Raw genomic sequence first — 19442 nt, 5'->3', positions numbered from 1 at the left:
TTGCCTAGGGTACAACATAGTCTAGCAATGGCCCTGCCAGCAAACAAGCCTAGAGTCCTAGAGTCCAGAGGGAGGTGGGAGTTGGATAATTCTAATTAATAATCTGTACAAACAAGAAATGAACCCGAGGTATTGAAATCTTGCTGATGAGAAGCAGATAGTAATATTTGTGAATCTCACACTTGGCAAATCTGCAAGATCCAGGTTAAATTTCAATATTGCATGCTCCAGTCACTGATCTCTACATGCAAACTACAATAATAACTCAAATAAGACAAGAAGCTGTGTTCACAAAGTGCAATATTCTTCTTCAACATAAAATAGTAAGAAAAAAATAGTAACACTCTTTCTTTTTTTTATTTATTTTAGTGCAACTAACTTTTTTTGCAAGTAAATTACAGTATGCTGTATTCTTCTTTTTTTTTACCTAATCCCAATTTAGAAACAAGCTGCTACACCTATCTCTGAGATTATTACAATTCTAGTTGAGCTTCTTAGACCAATCCTGGTAAGTGTTTTATGTTGTTTTTTGCCCTTTGTGCATACAGAACAATGTTATATTTCTCCATCTTTGCTTTGGAAAAACATTATCGTTTAAAGATCATGGCAAAGGCAGATCATGTAAATGTCTAACTTTTATTCAAATAAAAATTGAGTAACTAGCTAGAAATGATAGCACATTGGGCTACGTTTTTATGTGTACTTTCTGTTGTATTGTCATGTATAAAGATTGTGGGGAAAATGCTCACCTACATTTGGTTTATGATATGCTCTATTGGTGTTTTTGAATTAGCAGTTTGCAGGTTTGTTTGCACTTTTTTGTGTTTGCCTATTTTTATTGCATGCATTGTAGGCCATAAAACACCACAAGGCACGCATTTAAACTTGGATTCTTTTTAGGGTTTTTTTTTTCTATGTCAGTGAGGCTGTTGTGAGAAACAGCAATTGTTTCATAAAAATGGAATTAGAATATTGTGAAACCAGGAAATAGTGGCATAGATTTAATTGAAAAGCAGTTTTCAAAGCATTTTCTGTGTCTCTGTGGAGCCAATGGTCAGACTGTATACTGGGCCTCAGCTAAGGACAGCGGTTTGGCTTACTGATAAGGGGTTGGCTTCATCTCAACTTTGCTAGACATGAAGACCCCCCAAGTTCAGCCGTGTTCTTACAGCCATACCAGGGGCGGACTGACCATTTGGAAACTCGGGCACTGCCCGAGGGCCGGGGTCAGTAGGGGGCCCCAAGAGATGCCCCTGGTACCTTTTTCATAGGCTTTTTTGAGTTTGGGCAAGGATGCAGGGGCCCCATGATCCCCTATTGCCCGGGGGCCCCATGAGTTGTCAGTCCGACCCTGAGCCATAGAACTACTTTTTAAACGGACCCCTAAAAAGTTTTTGCAAGCATTTAAACCCTTTTGTTACACAAACACATTTTAGGAATGATTGTTTGCTTTAAAGTGCACTTGTGCCAAGACTATGGAAAATAGTGTCCTGATATATTCTTAACAATTGGAAAACTTTAAAAACTTTAAAACAAGCTCTCACTTACCTTTCTGTCATAATGTAAAATGATGTAATTCATCCTCAAAGATCACAACAAAGACTGTAGTTTAATTTTAGTCAGTTTTTAACAGCTTACATTGCTGTTTGGTTGCATTAGAAGACTGGCAGACTGCCAGGTCTCTGCTGCCAAAGACAATAGTGGTGGGAAAAAAAGAGGTCATTTCAGGGCTTGGACTTTTAAGATGAATTTCTACACAATGACTACAAATTCTTTATGAGGTTCAGATTAGAGAAGTAAGTACTGCCCTTTAGTGCAAAAGTCATTGAGAGCTTGTTCAAAGTGCTTTTATGCTTGTTCATAATACATAAATACTTTAATGTGCAAACTCTGGACACAATTGCACTTTAGGAACAAAAACTTACAAATACATCTGTAAGAAATAAGGCCACATGATTGCATATTTTCAGCACAAAACCCACATGCATAGAACACATTCTGGTGCACAGGATACACAGTGATAGCATATGGGAAATGTTTACTGGAAAAAGATAAACTGCTAAGTTTAGGATGGACCACTGTTACAATGCTGTGGCTTAGCTATGTATTTCTCAGTTTTTAATGTTGGAAGGTATTCGCTAATCATAAATTTGAGCTAAAAGGTGTATGCAATGCACTGGTTAAATACTAAGTGCTGGATCTCATACACTCACTGGCCACTTTATTAGGTACACTTTGCTAGTGCCAAAGAAAATATCCCCCACACCATTACACCACTACCAGCCTGAACCTTATATACAAGGCAGAATAGATCCATGCTTTCATGTTGTTTACGCCAAATTCTGACCCTACCCTCTGAATGTCGCAGTAACCAGTCTGCCCATTCTCCTCTGACATCAACAAGGAATTTTCGTCCTCATAACTGTGCTCACTGGATATTTTCTCTTTTTCGGACCATTCTCTGTAAAATCTAAAGATGGTTGTGTGTAAAAATCCTAGTAGATCAGCAGTTTTGAAACACTTAGGCCAGCCTGTCTGGCACCAACAACCATGCCACATTCAAAGTCATTTAAATCCTCTTTCTTCCCCATTCTGATGCTCAGTTTCAACTTCAGCAAGTCGTCTTCACCACATCTACATGCCTAAATGCATTGAGTTGCTGTCATGTGATTGTCTGATTAGCAATTTGTGTTATCAAGCAATTGAACAGGTAGTACCTAAGAAAGTGACCGGTGAGTGTATATGCAGATTGGATGTGATTTAAACCACATCCAATCCACATGAGATGTGAAATAATATTGCTTCCTATGGTGCCTGTTCACATATGTATGATGCACTGGCAGCACGGATTCAGTGCCATTTGAAAAAGAGTCATGTCCGATTTCTGAGCAGTGCAGTTCAGGTATGGATTACAGGCTATTGACTTCTATGGGAACCATTTCTAAACTGCACATGTCATCAGTTGTGAATAGGATAAAATCCTGACCTCAACCTGATCTAAACCTGATCTGAACCTGATATAAACATGGCCTGAACTGCTGAACAACTATTGTCAATTAGCTGTGAAACGTGAGCTTCAATCAGCACTACACATGTGTGAATACACCTTACTCACAATACAACAAAGCATATGATGTATTTTCATTGTTATATATATATATTTCAGGATGAAACTGGTCTTTCTCAACCAACTATGAAAATTCTCTGTGATTTGGTATGATAAAGTGTTTCAGAATGTTTAATTCAATATTGCATATACAGGCTTACGTATTTACATATTTTCCCTGGTAAAAATGCAGTTGCACATCACAAGCTGCACTGTACTTAAAAAATATAACACATTAAGTAAAAACATGGATAGATTATTGTATGGTAGTGCAAGCCTTTAAATATGATGGTTAAAGGACAATTTCCCCTTTTAACAAAAAATAATAAATGCACATTTTTTTTGGCAGTAAAATAATGTGAATTTATTTTTTTTTGTTTCTGGAGCCAGTGTAAAGCATTGCATCAGTGATCAGCAGACCTGTCAGTATATCTGCTTGCTTGTATATTCTGTACGGGCAGGCAGATACTTACTGACAGGAATGCTCAGTGAACTACCACAATGCCATGGTACTTAATTGAAAACTACAAGGCAACAGCCTCAAAGGCTGTTATAACATGTAGTTTTCCCATTCACAGAACACTGAGCCCCGTGCAGCTGCTTTTTTAACAAATTGTGACAGCTAGCGGGGAGGAAAAGATCCCCTGCTAGCTGTCACTACGGGGATCGGGGGGGGGGCTGTCTGTTCATAACATGTTACATGTCACACCCTGAATATGAGTGTAACATGTAACATGTTACGAAAGGTGAACTTATCCTTTAAGAATGGGTTAACTGTGTGACTAGCAAGTATTAATGTGTTTACTGTGCTCTGTTGTTTTTACAAAAGATTGATGTGTTTCTTTTCCCTGCTTAGCAGGGAAAAGAAATATGGCGATCTATCCCTCTGTATAGAGCTCCGTGTTGTTTACCAACACAGAGCTCTAGGCTGTGATTTGGCACAGCTGAACTGCAGGACTTGGCCATGAATCATTGGCTGGTATCTGCTGACAGTCTACCGCTGTGTCAAATCAATGGGAAGTAGGTGGGTGGGGAACCATGCGTTCCCCCAAACCCAGAAACAGGCAGCGGCGTACCAGTATATCGCCGTGAAGCTTACAGCTGAATGGTCCTGCACTCTTCTGGGACCTGTGACATATCGCTGTCAAAATCAGGTACCTGCTCCCCCCCCCCATTCCAAGCAAAAGTGCCCTTTCCTAAAGAGGAGTGAGGGAGGCCTTAAAGTGCAACTTCCCCCTTTGGGGAAGTAAACTGTAGATAAAGATCTTGGTCATCATGCTCACAGCTTTTCAGCCTCTTTCTAGACTTGATTTAGTATGAAATCCTTACCTAGTCAGCTGATACCATATGTACAGATACAGTAGTATAGGTCTAGTGTCTGTTGCAAATGTATTCCCACATACCTTACAAAATAATATTCAATCTAACAAAATATCATCTTTTTTTTTTTAGTTAGAACCTGCTCTTAACATAGACTGTTTACCTGCACTCCTGGCAGTAAGTATCACATATACATATATAGAGGCTGTTATAATTGCATTTAGATATTATTATACAGGATTTATTATAATACAGGATATGTTATGTAACCAATAGATATGTTCTTAATCACTCAATTTGAATGTACTATGTCCCCTTGGGGTGAAGATGCAGACATAATAACTACCATAGGCATATTAATAATTGGAAATTTTTCAAGCCTGAAAGTTCGCCAGTTATGCTGCGGCATTCATTTTGTGGTTGTCTACATCTGGATTGAAGTACTATTTGCAAGATGAAATGGCCATTGTTAGGTGAGTGTGTACTATTAAAACGTTTACTCCTTGCCTAATGAATGGTCATTTACAGGTAGGGTGGAACTGCTATTAGAGCATGTGCAGTGAATCTGCTCATTGATCAAATAATATTGTGTTCAGGAGAATCAGTGTAGAGTGCAGGGCTTTTTTTCAGCAGGAGCGTGGGAGAACGCAGTTCTAGTACCTCCAGCACTGATTGTATGTAATGGTAAGGGGGGCTGAGGTGTGCTGGAGGGTCTATGGATGATAGCTGCTGGAGGATGTATTGTTGCTGGAGGGGTCAATTTTTGCTGGAAGGGATCTACTGTTGAGGAAGGGTGTCTATTGATGCTAGCTGATGGAATATCTATTGTTTCCGGTGGTGTCTCTTGTTGCTGGGATGGATCTATTGTTGCTGGGGGATATCTTGTTGCTGGGGGGGTCGATTGCTAGTGGGGGAAATATTGAAAGGGGATGTATTGTTGCTGTATTTAGCACCACAAAATTATACTTGGTTCTGTTTTCTCTAAAAGAGGCAGTACTGGGAGGTGGGTAGGGGGATCAACCCAGAGATGGTGCTTGGAGGTGGATAGGGAGCCAAGGCAAGGGATGACTTGAAAGGAGGACTTCTTGCACCTATTCTCTGAGAAAAAAAAAGCCCTGGTAGAGGGTATGTTTTTTGTACCTGAGGTCTGGACTGTTCATAAAGCCTCTGTATTATGCCACAAGCGAGGGCAGGATGACCAAAAAAGGTCTCTTCCCTGGGACCCATGCAGGATTTCAGAATCTTTTCCTTCTATCCAATTTGTGGACACCCACTCATTGTGACCATTTTCATACTGACCATTATCTTATACCCTACCTATTTAATTGCCCACTCATCAGTCAGTTTCAATTTACACAGCAATACAGCTGTTGATCCTATTGTATTCATGATTTCAAATGTCAGCTGCCTTGTAGCAGCTCAGTATATAGACGAACTCCACATAACACTGCCTAATTTAAAAAACATCATTCAAAGACTTTTCAAAATCAAATCATTTTTAAAAATTTGTTTGGAATGTCTCCTAAGATGTATGCATGACACCAACACATTGATCAAAGGACATCAGTGCCTAAAAAATATTTATGGGCAGTATTCTGATTCCAACTGTTGTATTTGTGACTTTTCCTTTGCTGAGACCTCAGTGCCTGGCCTGTATAAGCAGATACGATCACCACAGATAGTCTATCAGATAGCTGAACTAGCCAAACACCTTTTTTAAATTCATGGATCTTTTATTGCAATGCAGAAGTTACAGCAGACAACAAGATGTACCAGATGATTGAAAAGACGGTATTTGCAGGTCAAAACATGGTAATGTTGATGTGAGCAGATTACATGTGGCCTATAGATAAGGAGCGATGTTCATCCCAATTAAGACAGAGAGAAAAGGAAAAGAAAATACATTACTAGCTAGTGGTAGGGAACACAGGATGGAAGACAGAAAAAGATGGTACAATAACCAAAATGTTCACAAGATGGTAATATATTAACTAATTATACTGAGGCTGATAAACAATGGCTTAAGGAAAATTAACTATATACATTCTCAATTCACAGTAATATGAACATGAACCATGGCTATGTATTGTTATATTTTTATACAAGTGTAACAGCACACTCCCCATCTGGTATGGTAAAATAGCACTATATTATAACATAATGGTAGTTATGCAAGTGCAAATAGTAAGTAGTGCAATTTTCAGTTGTCTTGAACACATGAAAGACAAAAGAAATAGCATGCAATTATATGCAACAACAATAACTGCAATGTAGGGCATCAAGTAGTGTCAATTAACGTTCAACGCACAATATTCTTGAGGTGAGAAACAAACCCAGGTAAGCAAGTTTCCTTCTCCAAAAGGCAAGAGCAAAACAAGTTCTGTGATGGGTCTGATGAAAGAATTTACAGTACCTTGTCTGGTAATTTTCACATCTACTCTATGTATTTTACCATCATCACTAGGAATGGTCTTTACAATAAACCCCATGGGCCATTCAGTTCTTTCAGCTTCCTGTTCCTTGAGCAGAACAAGGTCTCCAACTTGGAGATTAGGGATCAGACGTTGCCATTTTATGCGTCCCTGCAGAAGAGAAATATACTTCCAACGATTCCACAAGCAGTTGTCAAGTTATGTAGCCCAAAACAACATTTTTGTCAGTATAGAATTTGATGTTCCTCGGAGGGGACATGTGCACTGATCATCAGGGCACTGATGATCAGTGTGCCCTGAATATCAGTGTAGCCTCAGCAGTGCCACCTGTCAGTGTCCATCAGTGCCAGCTCTCAATGCTCATCCATGCCACCTGCCAGTGCCCATCAGTGCCACATCAATGCCACATATCAGTGCCTACCAGTGCACATCAATGACACATCAGTGCCCATCTGAGCTGCCTTTCAGTGTCACCGATCAGTGCTAGTCAGTGCCACATCAATGCCACATATCAGTGCCTACCAGTGCACATCAATGCCACATATCAGTGCCCATCTGAGCTGCCTTTCAGTGTCACCGATCAGTGCTAGTCAGTGCCACCTATCAATGCCAATCAGTGCCACCTATCAGTGCTACCAATCAGTGCCACCCTATCAGTGCCAGTCAGTGCTGCCTATCAGTGCCAGTCAGTGCCACCTATCAGTGTGCATCAGTGCCGCCTAACAGTGCCTGTCAGTGCCGCCAGCTATCTGTGCCAGTCAGCGCCGCCTATCAGTGCCACCTATCAGTGCCATATATCAGTGCTGCCTTTCAGTGCCCATCAGTGATGCCTGTCAATGCCCATCAGTGCCTCCTCATCAGTGCCAATCAGTGTCCATCAGTGCAGCCTATCAGTGGCCATCACTGCAGCCTCATTAGCACACATCAGTGAAGGAGAAAAATCACATATTTACAAAATTTTATAACAAAAACTAAGAAAAAAAATTTTTTTTTTCAAAATTTTTAGTGGTTTTTGGTTTGTTTAATAAAAAATAAAAAACCCAGAGGTGAATAAATACCACCAAAATAAAGCTCTATCTGTCACAAAAAAATGATAAAAATTTCATATGGGTACAGTGTTGCATGACCGCGCAATTGTCATTCAAAGTGTGACAGAGCTGAAAGCTGGAAATTGGCCTGGGCAGGAAGGGGGTATAAGTGCCCTGTAGGCTAGTGGTTAACCACTTGCCACCAAGCCACTGTAGAAATACGGCGGCAGGGCGGCACGGCTGGGCAAAAGCACGTTTTAAAATGTGCATTTGCAAAACAGGTAGGGTGCGCGCACGAGGCGTGCCGCCACCCTACCTGCACCACCGATCCCGGCCGCGGGTGTCAGTCACCGGGTCACAGCTGGTCATTACCGACCGTGTCCCGCCAATTAGCGGCAATCACTGACAGAGAGCAGGGCTGCAGTAGCTCTGCTTTCTGTCAGTTCCCTGACAGCTCCTGTCAGGGACCGCCGCGGCGCCTCCCCCGGCGCACGCGCACTAGCGGCGGCTCACGCCGGGACACAAGCACCAGGTCCCAGTGGGCCGCGGCTGACAGGACGCCGCGCATGCGCAGTAGGAGCCGCGGGCGCGCCTTGGGCGGCCAATGACAGCCCGGGGGTGCGTCCTGGGCAGCCAATGACAGTGCAGGGTGCGATATTTAAAGATGCCCTGCACTGTCACAGATTGCCGCAAGGTCTATCTGTGATCCTGAGTTCCTGAACCTGTGATATTGACCCTGATTGCCCTGACTACGCTGCCTTCTCCTGTGTTTGACCCGGATTGCCCTGACTACTCTGCCTTCTCCCCTCCTGACTCCCGGCTTGTTTGACCTATCTGCAACTGACTTATCCTGCTGACCCTGCGTGTGACCTGACTACTCTCCGCCTGCCGATTCTGTACCTCGCTTACCCCACGGGACCACTGCTCGTGATCCATCCTGCTAGGTCCTGCCGGCCTCCTCACATCTGGCTCTCCTGGTACCTATACATCCCCGGAGGTTCCCTCTGCCACTGGTGGGCCTGCTCAGAGGTCGTGACCTGGTCCTGGTCTGTTACAAGTCATCCCCACCATCAGGGGCCCTGGTGAAAGCACAGACCGGGACTTAGACTCCACGCTTTGGGTAGGTCTGTCAAGTGGGCAGCCAGAGGCACCACCTGGCAGATCATAACAGCTCCTGACACGCTGATTGGGAGAGAAGAGTTTATCTCTCCGGATCAGCCTTGTTCCCGTGCAGTACACACCCCTGCCCCCTAGTAAAACACTCCCCTCACACAGTTAACCCTTTCAGTGAATAAAAAAGTTAACCCCTTCCTCCCCAGTGCCATTAGTACAGTGTCAGTGTTTTTTGTTTTTGCACTGATCACTGTATTGGTGTCACTGCGGATGTCAGTGATCCCAAGTCAGTTCCCCCCAGTGCCATAAGTCGCTGATCTCCGCCATAAGTCACTGATCGCCACCATAAGTCGCTGATCGCTGCCATTATTAGTATAAATTTTTTTTTTAAATCTGAGTATCTTTCCCACCATTTCTAAACGCTATAACTTTCATGTAAACCAATTAATTTACACGTATTGGTTTTTTTTTAGCAAAGACATGTCACAGAATGCATTTTGGCCAAAATTTATGAGGAAATTTGATTTTTACATTTTTTTTACTGGACATGTTTTATAGCAAAAAGTCCAAAATATCGGTTTTTTTTCTCAAAATTGTCAGCCTTTTTTTTTATGGCTCAAAAAATAAAAAACGCACAGGCAATAAAATACCACCGAACGAAAGCTCTATTTGTGTGCAAAAAAGGACATAAATTTTGTTTAGGTGCAGCATTGCATGACCGCGCAATTATCAGTTGAATTAGTGCAGCGCCGAGTAGCAAAAAGAGGCCTGGTCATTAAGGGGGGTAAATCCTCAGGAGGGCAAGTGGTTAAACAAAATACTAATAATAGGCATAAAAACAGAAGGAATGAAGACCCACATTGGTAAAACAAAACCACAACAAAACATGGAAATCGTAGTGCTGAGAGAGGACTGAGGCTGCATTCACACTTGAGCGTTTTGTAGCTTGAGGTTCGAGGCTCCAGGAACTCTCAAACTTCAAGGTTAATACTTGTCTATGTTGTCTGTGATCTATGTTGTGTGATCAGGTCAGAACAGGCAACATAGAGAACAATTGACTTTTTAGGTTTGAGCTTTTTTGGAGTTTCGGGCTTCGGGCTACAGGGAGCTCAAGTGTGAATGCAGCCTAAATGATAGTGATATGGTCTTCTGAACAGCAGGAACTTGATAATACATAAGCAAAAACTGGCAATAGTACTTTCTCCCATTGTTTTTTTAAGGACCTTTGGGATTCCGCCTCTGCTTGACGAGCTGCCATCTCTGCTTGCAGAGTTTTGCTCTGAGCTTCTATCTTTGCTTTCTTTCTGGCAAAGGAGCTTTGCACTTTGGTGTCCATTTATGACACACAGAATAGCTGAGATTCAGAGGGTCGCAGCTATTCTCTGGTCATTCACAGTTTATGACACCCAGGAGAATATGTTCAGCCCTTCTCTGGAGATCTGTGTTCTCCCTCCAGATTCTCCAGCCCAGAGCTGGAGAATCGGAGGGACCGAAAACTAAGCAGAGATAATTTACCTCTGTTTAGTAAACTGATCTTTTACTGTAATCTCGCGAGATTATAGTAAAATCAGCCGTTTTCCAGCGTTTGTAGACCGTTCTCCCTTCGTTTGGAGAACTGATCTACATATGCTTCATAAACGGCATTCACAGGAGAACTGTGTTCTCCGAGAATGCCGGAGAACTGAACAGCGATCTATTACTGCTGGTTCATAAACGGACACCATAATTTGCTTCCAGAGTTGCACGGGCCTCTATTAGCTTGTCACTTAATGTTGAGCTTCTGGAGAGAGAGGATCTAGAAGAACGTGCTGTGAGCTTAGTAGATGTAGGTTTATGAGATCTGGTCTCCTGTAGTTGAGCAATGTGGAGTTCTGCCTTATCCTAGGAACTTGCACTAAGAGATCTCTTTGCTGGTTTGGTGCATCTTTCTTAGTTGGTTCTGCTAAATAGCCCTCCATATTAGAGTCCTTCAAGAATGCTGGCAGCATTCGTATGCTGCAGACAGGCAATCTATAGAGTCTAATTTCAGCCGGTTAATAATTAAAGCAGAACTCTGGGCAGAAACATATTTCTATGTTGCTTCTAGTACTCTCCTACCTTGAGCAAACATGTACTCCATTTGTTTACTCAGGCTGAAGTTTAGAAGAAAATGAATGAGCATTATTTAGATCACAGGCTTCCTTCCCTATGATTTCTGTTTTGTAAGACTGGTGGCTGCTGTTTCCTCTGTACCCACATCCATCGGTCTTGTAACTTCCCCATTGTAGTTTTGTGCCAGTGTAAAGGACGGATCTTGGGAGTGTCAGACACCCAGTCTGTACCTCCCACTCATAAGCATAACAACATAGCTCTGCCCTGAACTCAAACCCAGCCATGTTCTTCTCTTAACCCCACCTCCACCCGTAGCTCAAAGTTCATCTCCATGATCAGCTCAGCCCCCACCCCACCCTCAGCATAGCCTGAGCTCCACCTGCACACCCTCCCATGAATTCCTGCTTCTTCCATTGCACCATAGGATTTGTAGTTCTTTAACCCCCCCACAAATGTGATGTGTGGCAATGCAGGAAGTCCTCCTCTCAAAGAGTGGATCAAGGATTTTTTCTCTGGCGAGTTAACCTCACAGGGTCCAAAAAATCAGGGAATACAAAAAAAGCAAGCTTATTATTATTATTATACAGGATGTATATAGCGCCAACTGTTTGCTCGGCACTTAACATTATAGTGGGAGACAATACAGTAACAATACAGTTCAATACAAGAGGGATTTGAGGTCCCTGCTCCTTGGAGCTTACAATCTAGGAGGGAGGGGTGAATGGTACAGTAGGTAGTAACTGTGGGGGATGGAGTGGTTGGAAGAGTAGAGGATTCCAGAATTAGCAGAGGGCAGGATAGGCGTCCCTGAAGAGATAGGTTTTCAGTGATCGCCTAAAGGCAAGTAGAGTAGGTGAAAGTCTGATAGATTGGGGTAGGGAATTCCAGAGGATGGGTGACGCCCTGGAGAAGTCTTGGAGACGAGCATGGGAGAAGGAGATAAGGGAGCTAGAGAGCAGGAGGTCTTGCAACGAGCAGAGTGTACGGTTTGGGTGATATTTAGAGATAAGATCGGTTATGCAAATCGGGGCAGTGTTGTGGATGGCTTTATATGTCATTGTTAGTGTTTTGAATTTTATCCGTTGGGCAACTGGGAGACAGTGGAGGGATTGGCAGAGAGGGGTGGCAGATACAGAATGGTTAGTAAGGTGGATGAGTCTGGCAGCTGCATTCATGATAGACAGGAGGGGGGATAGCCTGCAATGAGGTAGGCCAATGAGGAGGGAGTTGATCATATATTGATTTAAACTTTGAGTGTTTTTATAGTTGCTGGGGAAAAGATGTAAAAATGATAATGTTGTAGAATCCTGGAGTTCAGCTTTAAATCGCGTACATAGTTCTGTCCCATAGATCTGACAGATTGCCAGAGAACTCATCTCTAGTGGCTTCTTAGTTTTCTTTAAGTTTCTTTGTTGGTTTCATTGTTAGTTTGAGTCTTACACTTTGCTCTGCGATATCTGCAGAATCTGCTCCCTTTAGGTCTGCGTGGTCAGAGGCATAATGTATCTGTGTTTATTCAGTGATTAATAGAGTATCAGAGCCTTGTCTAGACATTTTTTCAAGTTTTGCAAAAATGGTTACTGTCTGTTTAGGAAGATGAGCTGCAGCTTGGACATGTGAAATAACACAGTCTGATGCAGAGAAACAGTTGTCAATGTTCACAGGTGACGTGCAGTAAACTTGTGTGACCATGTTCTTTCACAAGATGGAGTAGGGCATTGAGCTTGATTGCAGATTAGACACACACATATGCACAGCAGACTGTAGGAACATTACCAAGTTATCTATTCTGACTTTAACTGTTATATTAGTGACTTATCCCTGGCTGAGACCTCTATACCTGGTCTGTATAAGCAGATACAATCATCGCAGACAGTCTTTATCAAATAGCTGAACTCACCAAACACCTTTTTCTCATCCATGGATCTTTTATTTCAATGCAGACGGTACAGCAGACAACAGGATGTAGCAGATGTTTGGAAATATGGTATTTGCAGGTCAAAACATGATAATGTGTTCCCGAATGTAAGCATATTACTTGTGGCATAGAGACAAGCGGCTATATTCATCCCAATAAAGAGTGCAAAGGAAAAGGAAATACATCACTAGCTAGTGGAAAGGAACACAGGATAGAAGACAGAAAAGGGTGGTACAATAACCAAAATATTCACAAGGTGGCAATATATTAACTAATTATACTGAGGTTATTATTATTATTATTATTATTATACAGGATTTATATAGCGCCAAGTTTGCTCAGCGCTTTACAATATAACGGGAGAAAATACAGCAACAATACAGTTCCATACAAGAGGGTTAGGAGGGCCCTGCTCCTTGGAGCTTACAATCTAAGGTTAATAAACAATGGCTTAAAGCAAATTAACTATATACATTTTCAGTTCATAGTAATATGTAATAATCATAGTAAACCATGATTATACATTGTGTTATATTTTTACACAACAAGTGTATCAGCACAGGCTGGGTTGATTGCTTTGGACATTCTCAATCCATGCTGAACAAACGCTTATCTGTTCAGTCCCTTTTTACCAGTGTCATCACAAAAAACTGTGGCCTACTACTTACATTTTCATATGCTCCTCTACACCCTTCAGATTTCTCTCAATTAATTATTAAAAAAAATACTGGACTAATTGAGGGACAGGATGCTAGTCCAAGTTGGGTTCACATATCCTTATAATGCAAGATAATGTAACACTGTAAAATCATAAACATAATCCACATATACTGTACAGGAAGCACATATACAGTATATATACATATATACATATTGCATAATGTAAAGCGCTGAGCAAACCGTTGGCACTATATAAATCCTGTATAATAATAACAAATAATAAAATATATATATATATATATATACACACACAAAGTATGTATAATGTATATGAACAGTATCACAAGCTATTTGTTTATCCATTTATATTTTTTTAGACCGACCTGGTGAAACTTATCACAGATATGAAACTACAATCCTGTCGAGTAAGAAAATATAAAATGTGTAATAAATATAATACTATATATTATCTATATATTATACTGTGGTAGATATGACATAATGTATAGTTTACATTTTACTTCGGAAGTCTGGGAATGTTGAAAATGAACAGGAATGTGTAATTCATGGAAGAAGAATAACTTACTTGTTACTACTTTCATATCACCAGAGGATTCTGGATGTTGTTGTGTGGTATTTGACATTTTTGTCCTGTTTGTTATATGTACAGTTGTGTCCAAAATTATTCAACCCCCAATGCTGTAAAGGGGTTTAGGGACTATAGTGTACATTTGGAATTGTATTCAGAATCAAATCCTACAAGGACGTTGTAACTACCCAAATGCAACTAAAATGACATCAATTGTTTATGTAATACAGTAGTAAATGGTTCTTATGTGGTTTCTTCATTGCCACAATTATTCAACCCCTTAAAGACTACCACTCTGAAGAACAGAGGTTCATACAGGTGCTTTCCATCAGGTATTGAAAACACCTGTGGATGTCACCGAGCAGCAATCAAGCATAATAAGCACCAATTAGGCAGCTTTAAAATGACTGTGATACTCAGCTCCTTCTAGACATTTACTGGTGTGGTTACAAACATGGTGAAGGCAAGAGAATGGTCCAGGAAGACAAGAGAAGAGGTGATTTCTCTTCACAGGAAGGGCAATGGCTATAAGAAGATTGCAAAGATGTTAAACATACCAAGAGACACCTTAGGAAGCATCATTCGCAAATTCAAGGCAAAGGGCACTGTTGAAACGCTACCTGGTCGTGGCAGAAAGAAGATGCTGACTTCGACTGCTGTGCGCTACCTGAAGCGTAGAGTGGAGAGAAGTCCCCGTGTGACTGCTGAGGAACTGAGAAAAGATTTGTCAGATGTGGGTACAGAAGTTTCAGCCCAGACAATAAGACGCACACTGCGTAATGAAGGCCTCCGTGCCAGAACTCCCAGGCGTACCCCCTTGCTGTCTCCAAAGAATAAGAAGAGTCGACTGCAGTATGCCAAAAGCCATGTGGACAAACCACAAAAGTTGTGGGATAGTGTTCTGTGGACTGATGAAACAAAATTAGAACTGTTTGGGCCCATGGATCAACGCTATGTTTGGAGGAGGAAGAACAAGGCCTATGATGAAAAGAACACCTTGCCTACTGTGAAGCATGGTGGAGGGTCAATCATGCTTTGGGGCTGTTTTGCTTCTGCAGGTACAGGGAAGCTTCAGCGTGTGCAAGGTACCATGAATTCTCTTCAGTACCAGGAGATATTGGATGGAAACGTGATGCAGTCCGTCACACACCTGAGGCTTGGGAGACGTTGGACCTTTCAACAGGACAATGATCCCAAGCATACCTCCAAGTCCACTAGAGCATGGTTGCAGAGGAAAGGCTGGAACATTTTGGAGTGGCCATCGCAGTCACCAGACTTAAATCCGATTGAGAACCTCTGGTGGGACTTAAAGAAAGCAGTTGCAGTGCGCAAGCCTAAGAATGTGACTGAACTGGAGGCCTTTGCCCATGAAGAATGGGCGAAGATACCCGTAGATCGCTGCAAGACACTTGTGTCAAGCTATGCTTCACGTTTAAAAGCTGTTATAACTGTAAAAGGATGCTGTACTAAGTACTAAGATTGAATGTCACTTGGGGGTTGAATAAAACTGATAATGCTGTGAGCACAGAAAAGACATTTGTGGTTATTTCATTATAACTGTTATGTTATATTTGTCTGACCTACAAGTGCCTCTTTAATGTAAATGTAAGCAAGATGACTGAATGATCAAAAGCAATGTCAAACTGGCCAAAACACTCAATTTCAGTGGGGGTTGAATAATTTTGGCCACAACTGTATGTACAAAGTGCAGTCAGTATGAAATGTATAACTGCCATAGGCTACCTTACAAAACCTGAATCCCATTGAAATCAATGATTGTTGAAACTGTCAAATTAAAAATGCCCATTTTCTGGACTTATAAGCAAGGGGTGTCAAAAATTAGCATTACTGCCCTGAAGAACATGTACCAATGAAAAACGTAAAACTCAATTTGGCCAAGAGCAGTGATTTTTTTGAATGCTTACAGTGTAACATTTCCTTTAACCATCTCCCGTCCAGCCGTTGTATATAAACGGCTGGACGGTGGCAGTGCAGGGTCGGGTGGCCGTTTATAAATGGCCTCCTCTCCCCCTGCTTGTGCGCGCACACTTTGAGCGAGCAGGACCGCAATCCGGTGCCTGCTGTGTTTTCCGGACACAGTGGAACACCGATCTTCGTACAGGACCTCTGTGCGGGGTCCCAATCATGTGATCACTGATTGGCCAATCAGTGATCACATGCAGAGTAGTAAGCAAGATGTCTCTTCTGACATCATTGTTTACTACGTGTGAAATCTGTGAATGATCACAGAGGTCACATGGTACAAGGCTATTCACAACAGCCTTGTACCATGTGACCAATCACAGCTCACACAGTAGTTCTCAATGGCTGCAAGAATGCAGCCAGAGAGAAGGAGAAATGATTGCTTTTATAGCCTTTATGGGTGTAAAAGCAATCAGTGTAAAAAAAAATTAAAAAATCTCCATCACCCCCCACAAGTAGTACAGTGTACAATTTTTGGCTATAAACTAATTTGGGTTTTTTTTTTTTACTAAAAAGATAACAGAATACATTTTGGCCAAGATTTATGATGAAATATTATTTATTTGCAAAACTTTATAAGAAAAACACTTTTTTTTCAAAATTTTTGGACTTTTTCATTTACATAGCAAAAAAAAATAAATATCCAAGTGGTGAATAAATACCACCAAAATAAAGCTTTAACTGTCTTAAAAAAATGCTAAAAAATTCATATGGGTACAGTGTTGCATGACAGCGCAATTGTCATTCAAAGTCTGATAGCACTGAAAGCTGAAAATTGGCCTGGACAGGAAGGGGGTAAAAGTGCCTGAACTAGAAGTGGTTACATGCCTGGGGGGTACCCCATTCCTGCTTTGAAGGGGGCACATCTCTGTGATGTACAGAAAGTGTTGCAGCAACACTGATATTTATAAAGAAAAACATTTTTAAATTACCGGCAGATGACGTCATTGGCAGCTTCTTTGTTTAAAAAAAAATATGCAGACCCTTTCTGGGGTCTTCTATGTATTTTAGGGGACATTTGGTGTACCTGGGTGTCAGTCCACACAGAAGCAGGAGCAGTGCGACAGCACGCAAATGGTAGTGTGTCAGAATAACAGGATCTAAGGAGTCATCTGGTCTTCACCAGAGTCACTGGAGGTGTGATGCTAGCAGTGATAGATTAATGGCAGCAATGCCCTCTCACCAGTCCCAGCAATACAGCAAGTTTGGTCCCAATGTTCAGATGTCAGCTAACTTCTGGTTCTGCCTACAGTGACTGGGGACCTCAGCACAAAGGCTAGCAGCACACTGGTTTCTGTCTCAGGCAGCAACCTGTAGCAGGTTAGTGCGCACTCAGAAACAGTGATGTGCACAGTTGGGTCCACTTGCATCAATAGGGCATTCTCTTTCTAAGCCCTGTAGAAATAACTGCCCCTTTCCCCTTCTGTTAAGATTGTAGATCTGGGAGTTACAATCCATCACTCCATTTGCTCTTATGCAAAATCCTCTTCCCAGACTACATTTCCCAAAGTTCAGTGTGGCCTGCATCAAAGTCTCTGAAGTCCTTCATGCCCACCGACTTCCTCTGATGGATGGATGCTGAATGGCACTGAAAGCCAGCATAAGGGTCTTGTATAGGCACATAAAGCAGCTGCACTACTTTGTCTTTATAGTGGCTCCTTCTATAGCCAAGCACCTGGTTAAACATGATATATAGAAAAATAAATAAAACTACATAGTCCTCTCACTTACATGAAAAATTATGTAAAAAAACAATATAAAATACTAACATAATGTAGTGCACCAAGGTCAATTCAATGAGAAGACACTAGTGTGGGATTAAAACTAAACAAATCAGTGCCACAGCTATCAGTCCTTATGTCTGTTCTCTTTCACTTTACTCGACTCCGCGGAGCTAAGAGATGCAGATTAAATCAATCTTACCATATAGTAACAGTGGCGCTGAATTGGTTGATTTTAAAACCACACCATTAGAACACCTATGAATTAAGAACATCACAGATTCATTTTCTGCATATCATTGAATTTTTTTGCACACAATTGATTAACTTTGGGTCTTTTTGTTGTTTATGCTATGGGCACTGTGCACTTTATAGTAATATATTTTGATGTTCATGTTATGTTTTTTGATTTACTTGACTTTTCATAGTAGCCTGGCACATATTATTTTAATATTATGGGTGCATTTTGATTCATTTTGGTGCTAGCAGCTTTATTGAGGTGGGAATGGTGTGAAATAGTGAAATAACACATAGGTACATTTATCTGCCTTCCCCTCTGTATCTATAAATATTCTGGATGGATTACCATACAGTATTCACTAAAGCTAATATCTGATTATCTTTTTAAGCATATGATCAATTTGGATGGTACAGGTTTGTGACAGGTTTGGCTTTAGTAACAATTATTGTAATAATAGTATAACATCTTCTATGCAGGGCAAAAATGAACACCTTTTTTACCAAGATATGATGGCTGTATTGGTAATGTATTTATTTTTTGCAATAATGTATTTATCTTAAATGTATTTCATTTAACAAATATCTTATTTGGGGTAATTAACATTTACAAATGTTTTTCATTATGTCTGTATCTGAATGTGGATTCTCTGAGCCTTGATCTGTGTGAAAGCAACTTAAATACATCTTTTTGGGGTTGCTGTAGTGTACTGTAAAATTGGTAATACATGAGTGCCTACTTAAAATGGAACTATGCCCCCCCCCCCCCCGTTACAAGCATTACTTACTACTACTGCAGAAAAAGCAGACACAGCAGTCTATTCTAGTGAATGAACGAACAGCTGCAAATATGTGAACCAAGCCTAAAATCTCATATAAGTGATAATTTGTTAATATACTTCAAAAAAGTTGTTTTCAACCTTTTTAAAACTTTTTTTTTCCGTTTACATTTCCATTTAGGGAAGACTTGGCTGTGCGTTGGTCTCATCTAGTGGACTTCCAGCATTACAAGTAAGGCCTTTTAATTTTTTTTTCTCAATTTTTTCTGTATATGCTTTGAATATAAACCTTAACAATTGTGGTAATACTAAATACATGCCATATGCATAGGCATTATATATGCAGTTAGTGTGCAAAAGTGTTAAATTTACTTATTTTATTACAGGTATTTTTATAGCACTGACAATTTGCATAGTGCTATATTGTACATTTGTATCAGTCCTTCCAACACGGAAAAAAAATAT

General features: G+C 41.0%; 1 protein-coding gene across 2 annotated transcripts in view; it reads left to right on the top strand.

Moving 5' to 3' along the window:
- Positions 1 to 19442, top strand: part of LOC149467809 (uncharacterized) — an 81543-nt gene that overhangs the window by 30890 nt on the left and 31211 nt on the right. Inside the window, exons 6-11 of one of the 2 annotated variants that reach the window (XM_089671162.1) lie at positions 443 to 508; positions 3167 to 3214; positions 4559 to 4603; positions 14046 to 14093; positions 18679 to 18723; positions 19159 to 19209. In XM_089671162.1, coding sequence (XP_089527288.1) covers positions 443 to 508; positions 3167 to 3214; positions 4559 to 4603; positions 14046 to 14093; positions 18679 to 18723; positions 19159 to 19209 — 303 coding nt within the window. The remainder of the gene's footprint in view (positions 1 to 442; positions 509 to 3166; positions 3215 to 4558; positions 4604 to 14045; positions 14094 to 18678; positions 18724 to 19158; positions 19210 to 19442) is intronic. The other variant, XM_089671163.1, reaches the window with a different exon arrangement.

Source organism: Staurois parvus, unplaced genomic scaffold (genome assembly GCF_062004578.1).
Source record: "Staurois parvus isolate SC_StPar_1 unplaced genomic scaffold, SC_StPar_1.0 ptg000099l, whole genome shotgun sequence".
In the NCBI taxonomy this organism is placed as follows: Eukaryota; Metazoa; Chordata; class Amphibia; order Anura; family Ranidae; genus Staurois; species Staurois parvus.
The sequence above is the reverse complement of the archived record's forward strand: the minus strand, read 5'-3'. Positions and strand labels throughout refer to the sequence as shown.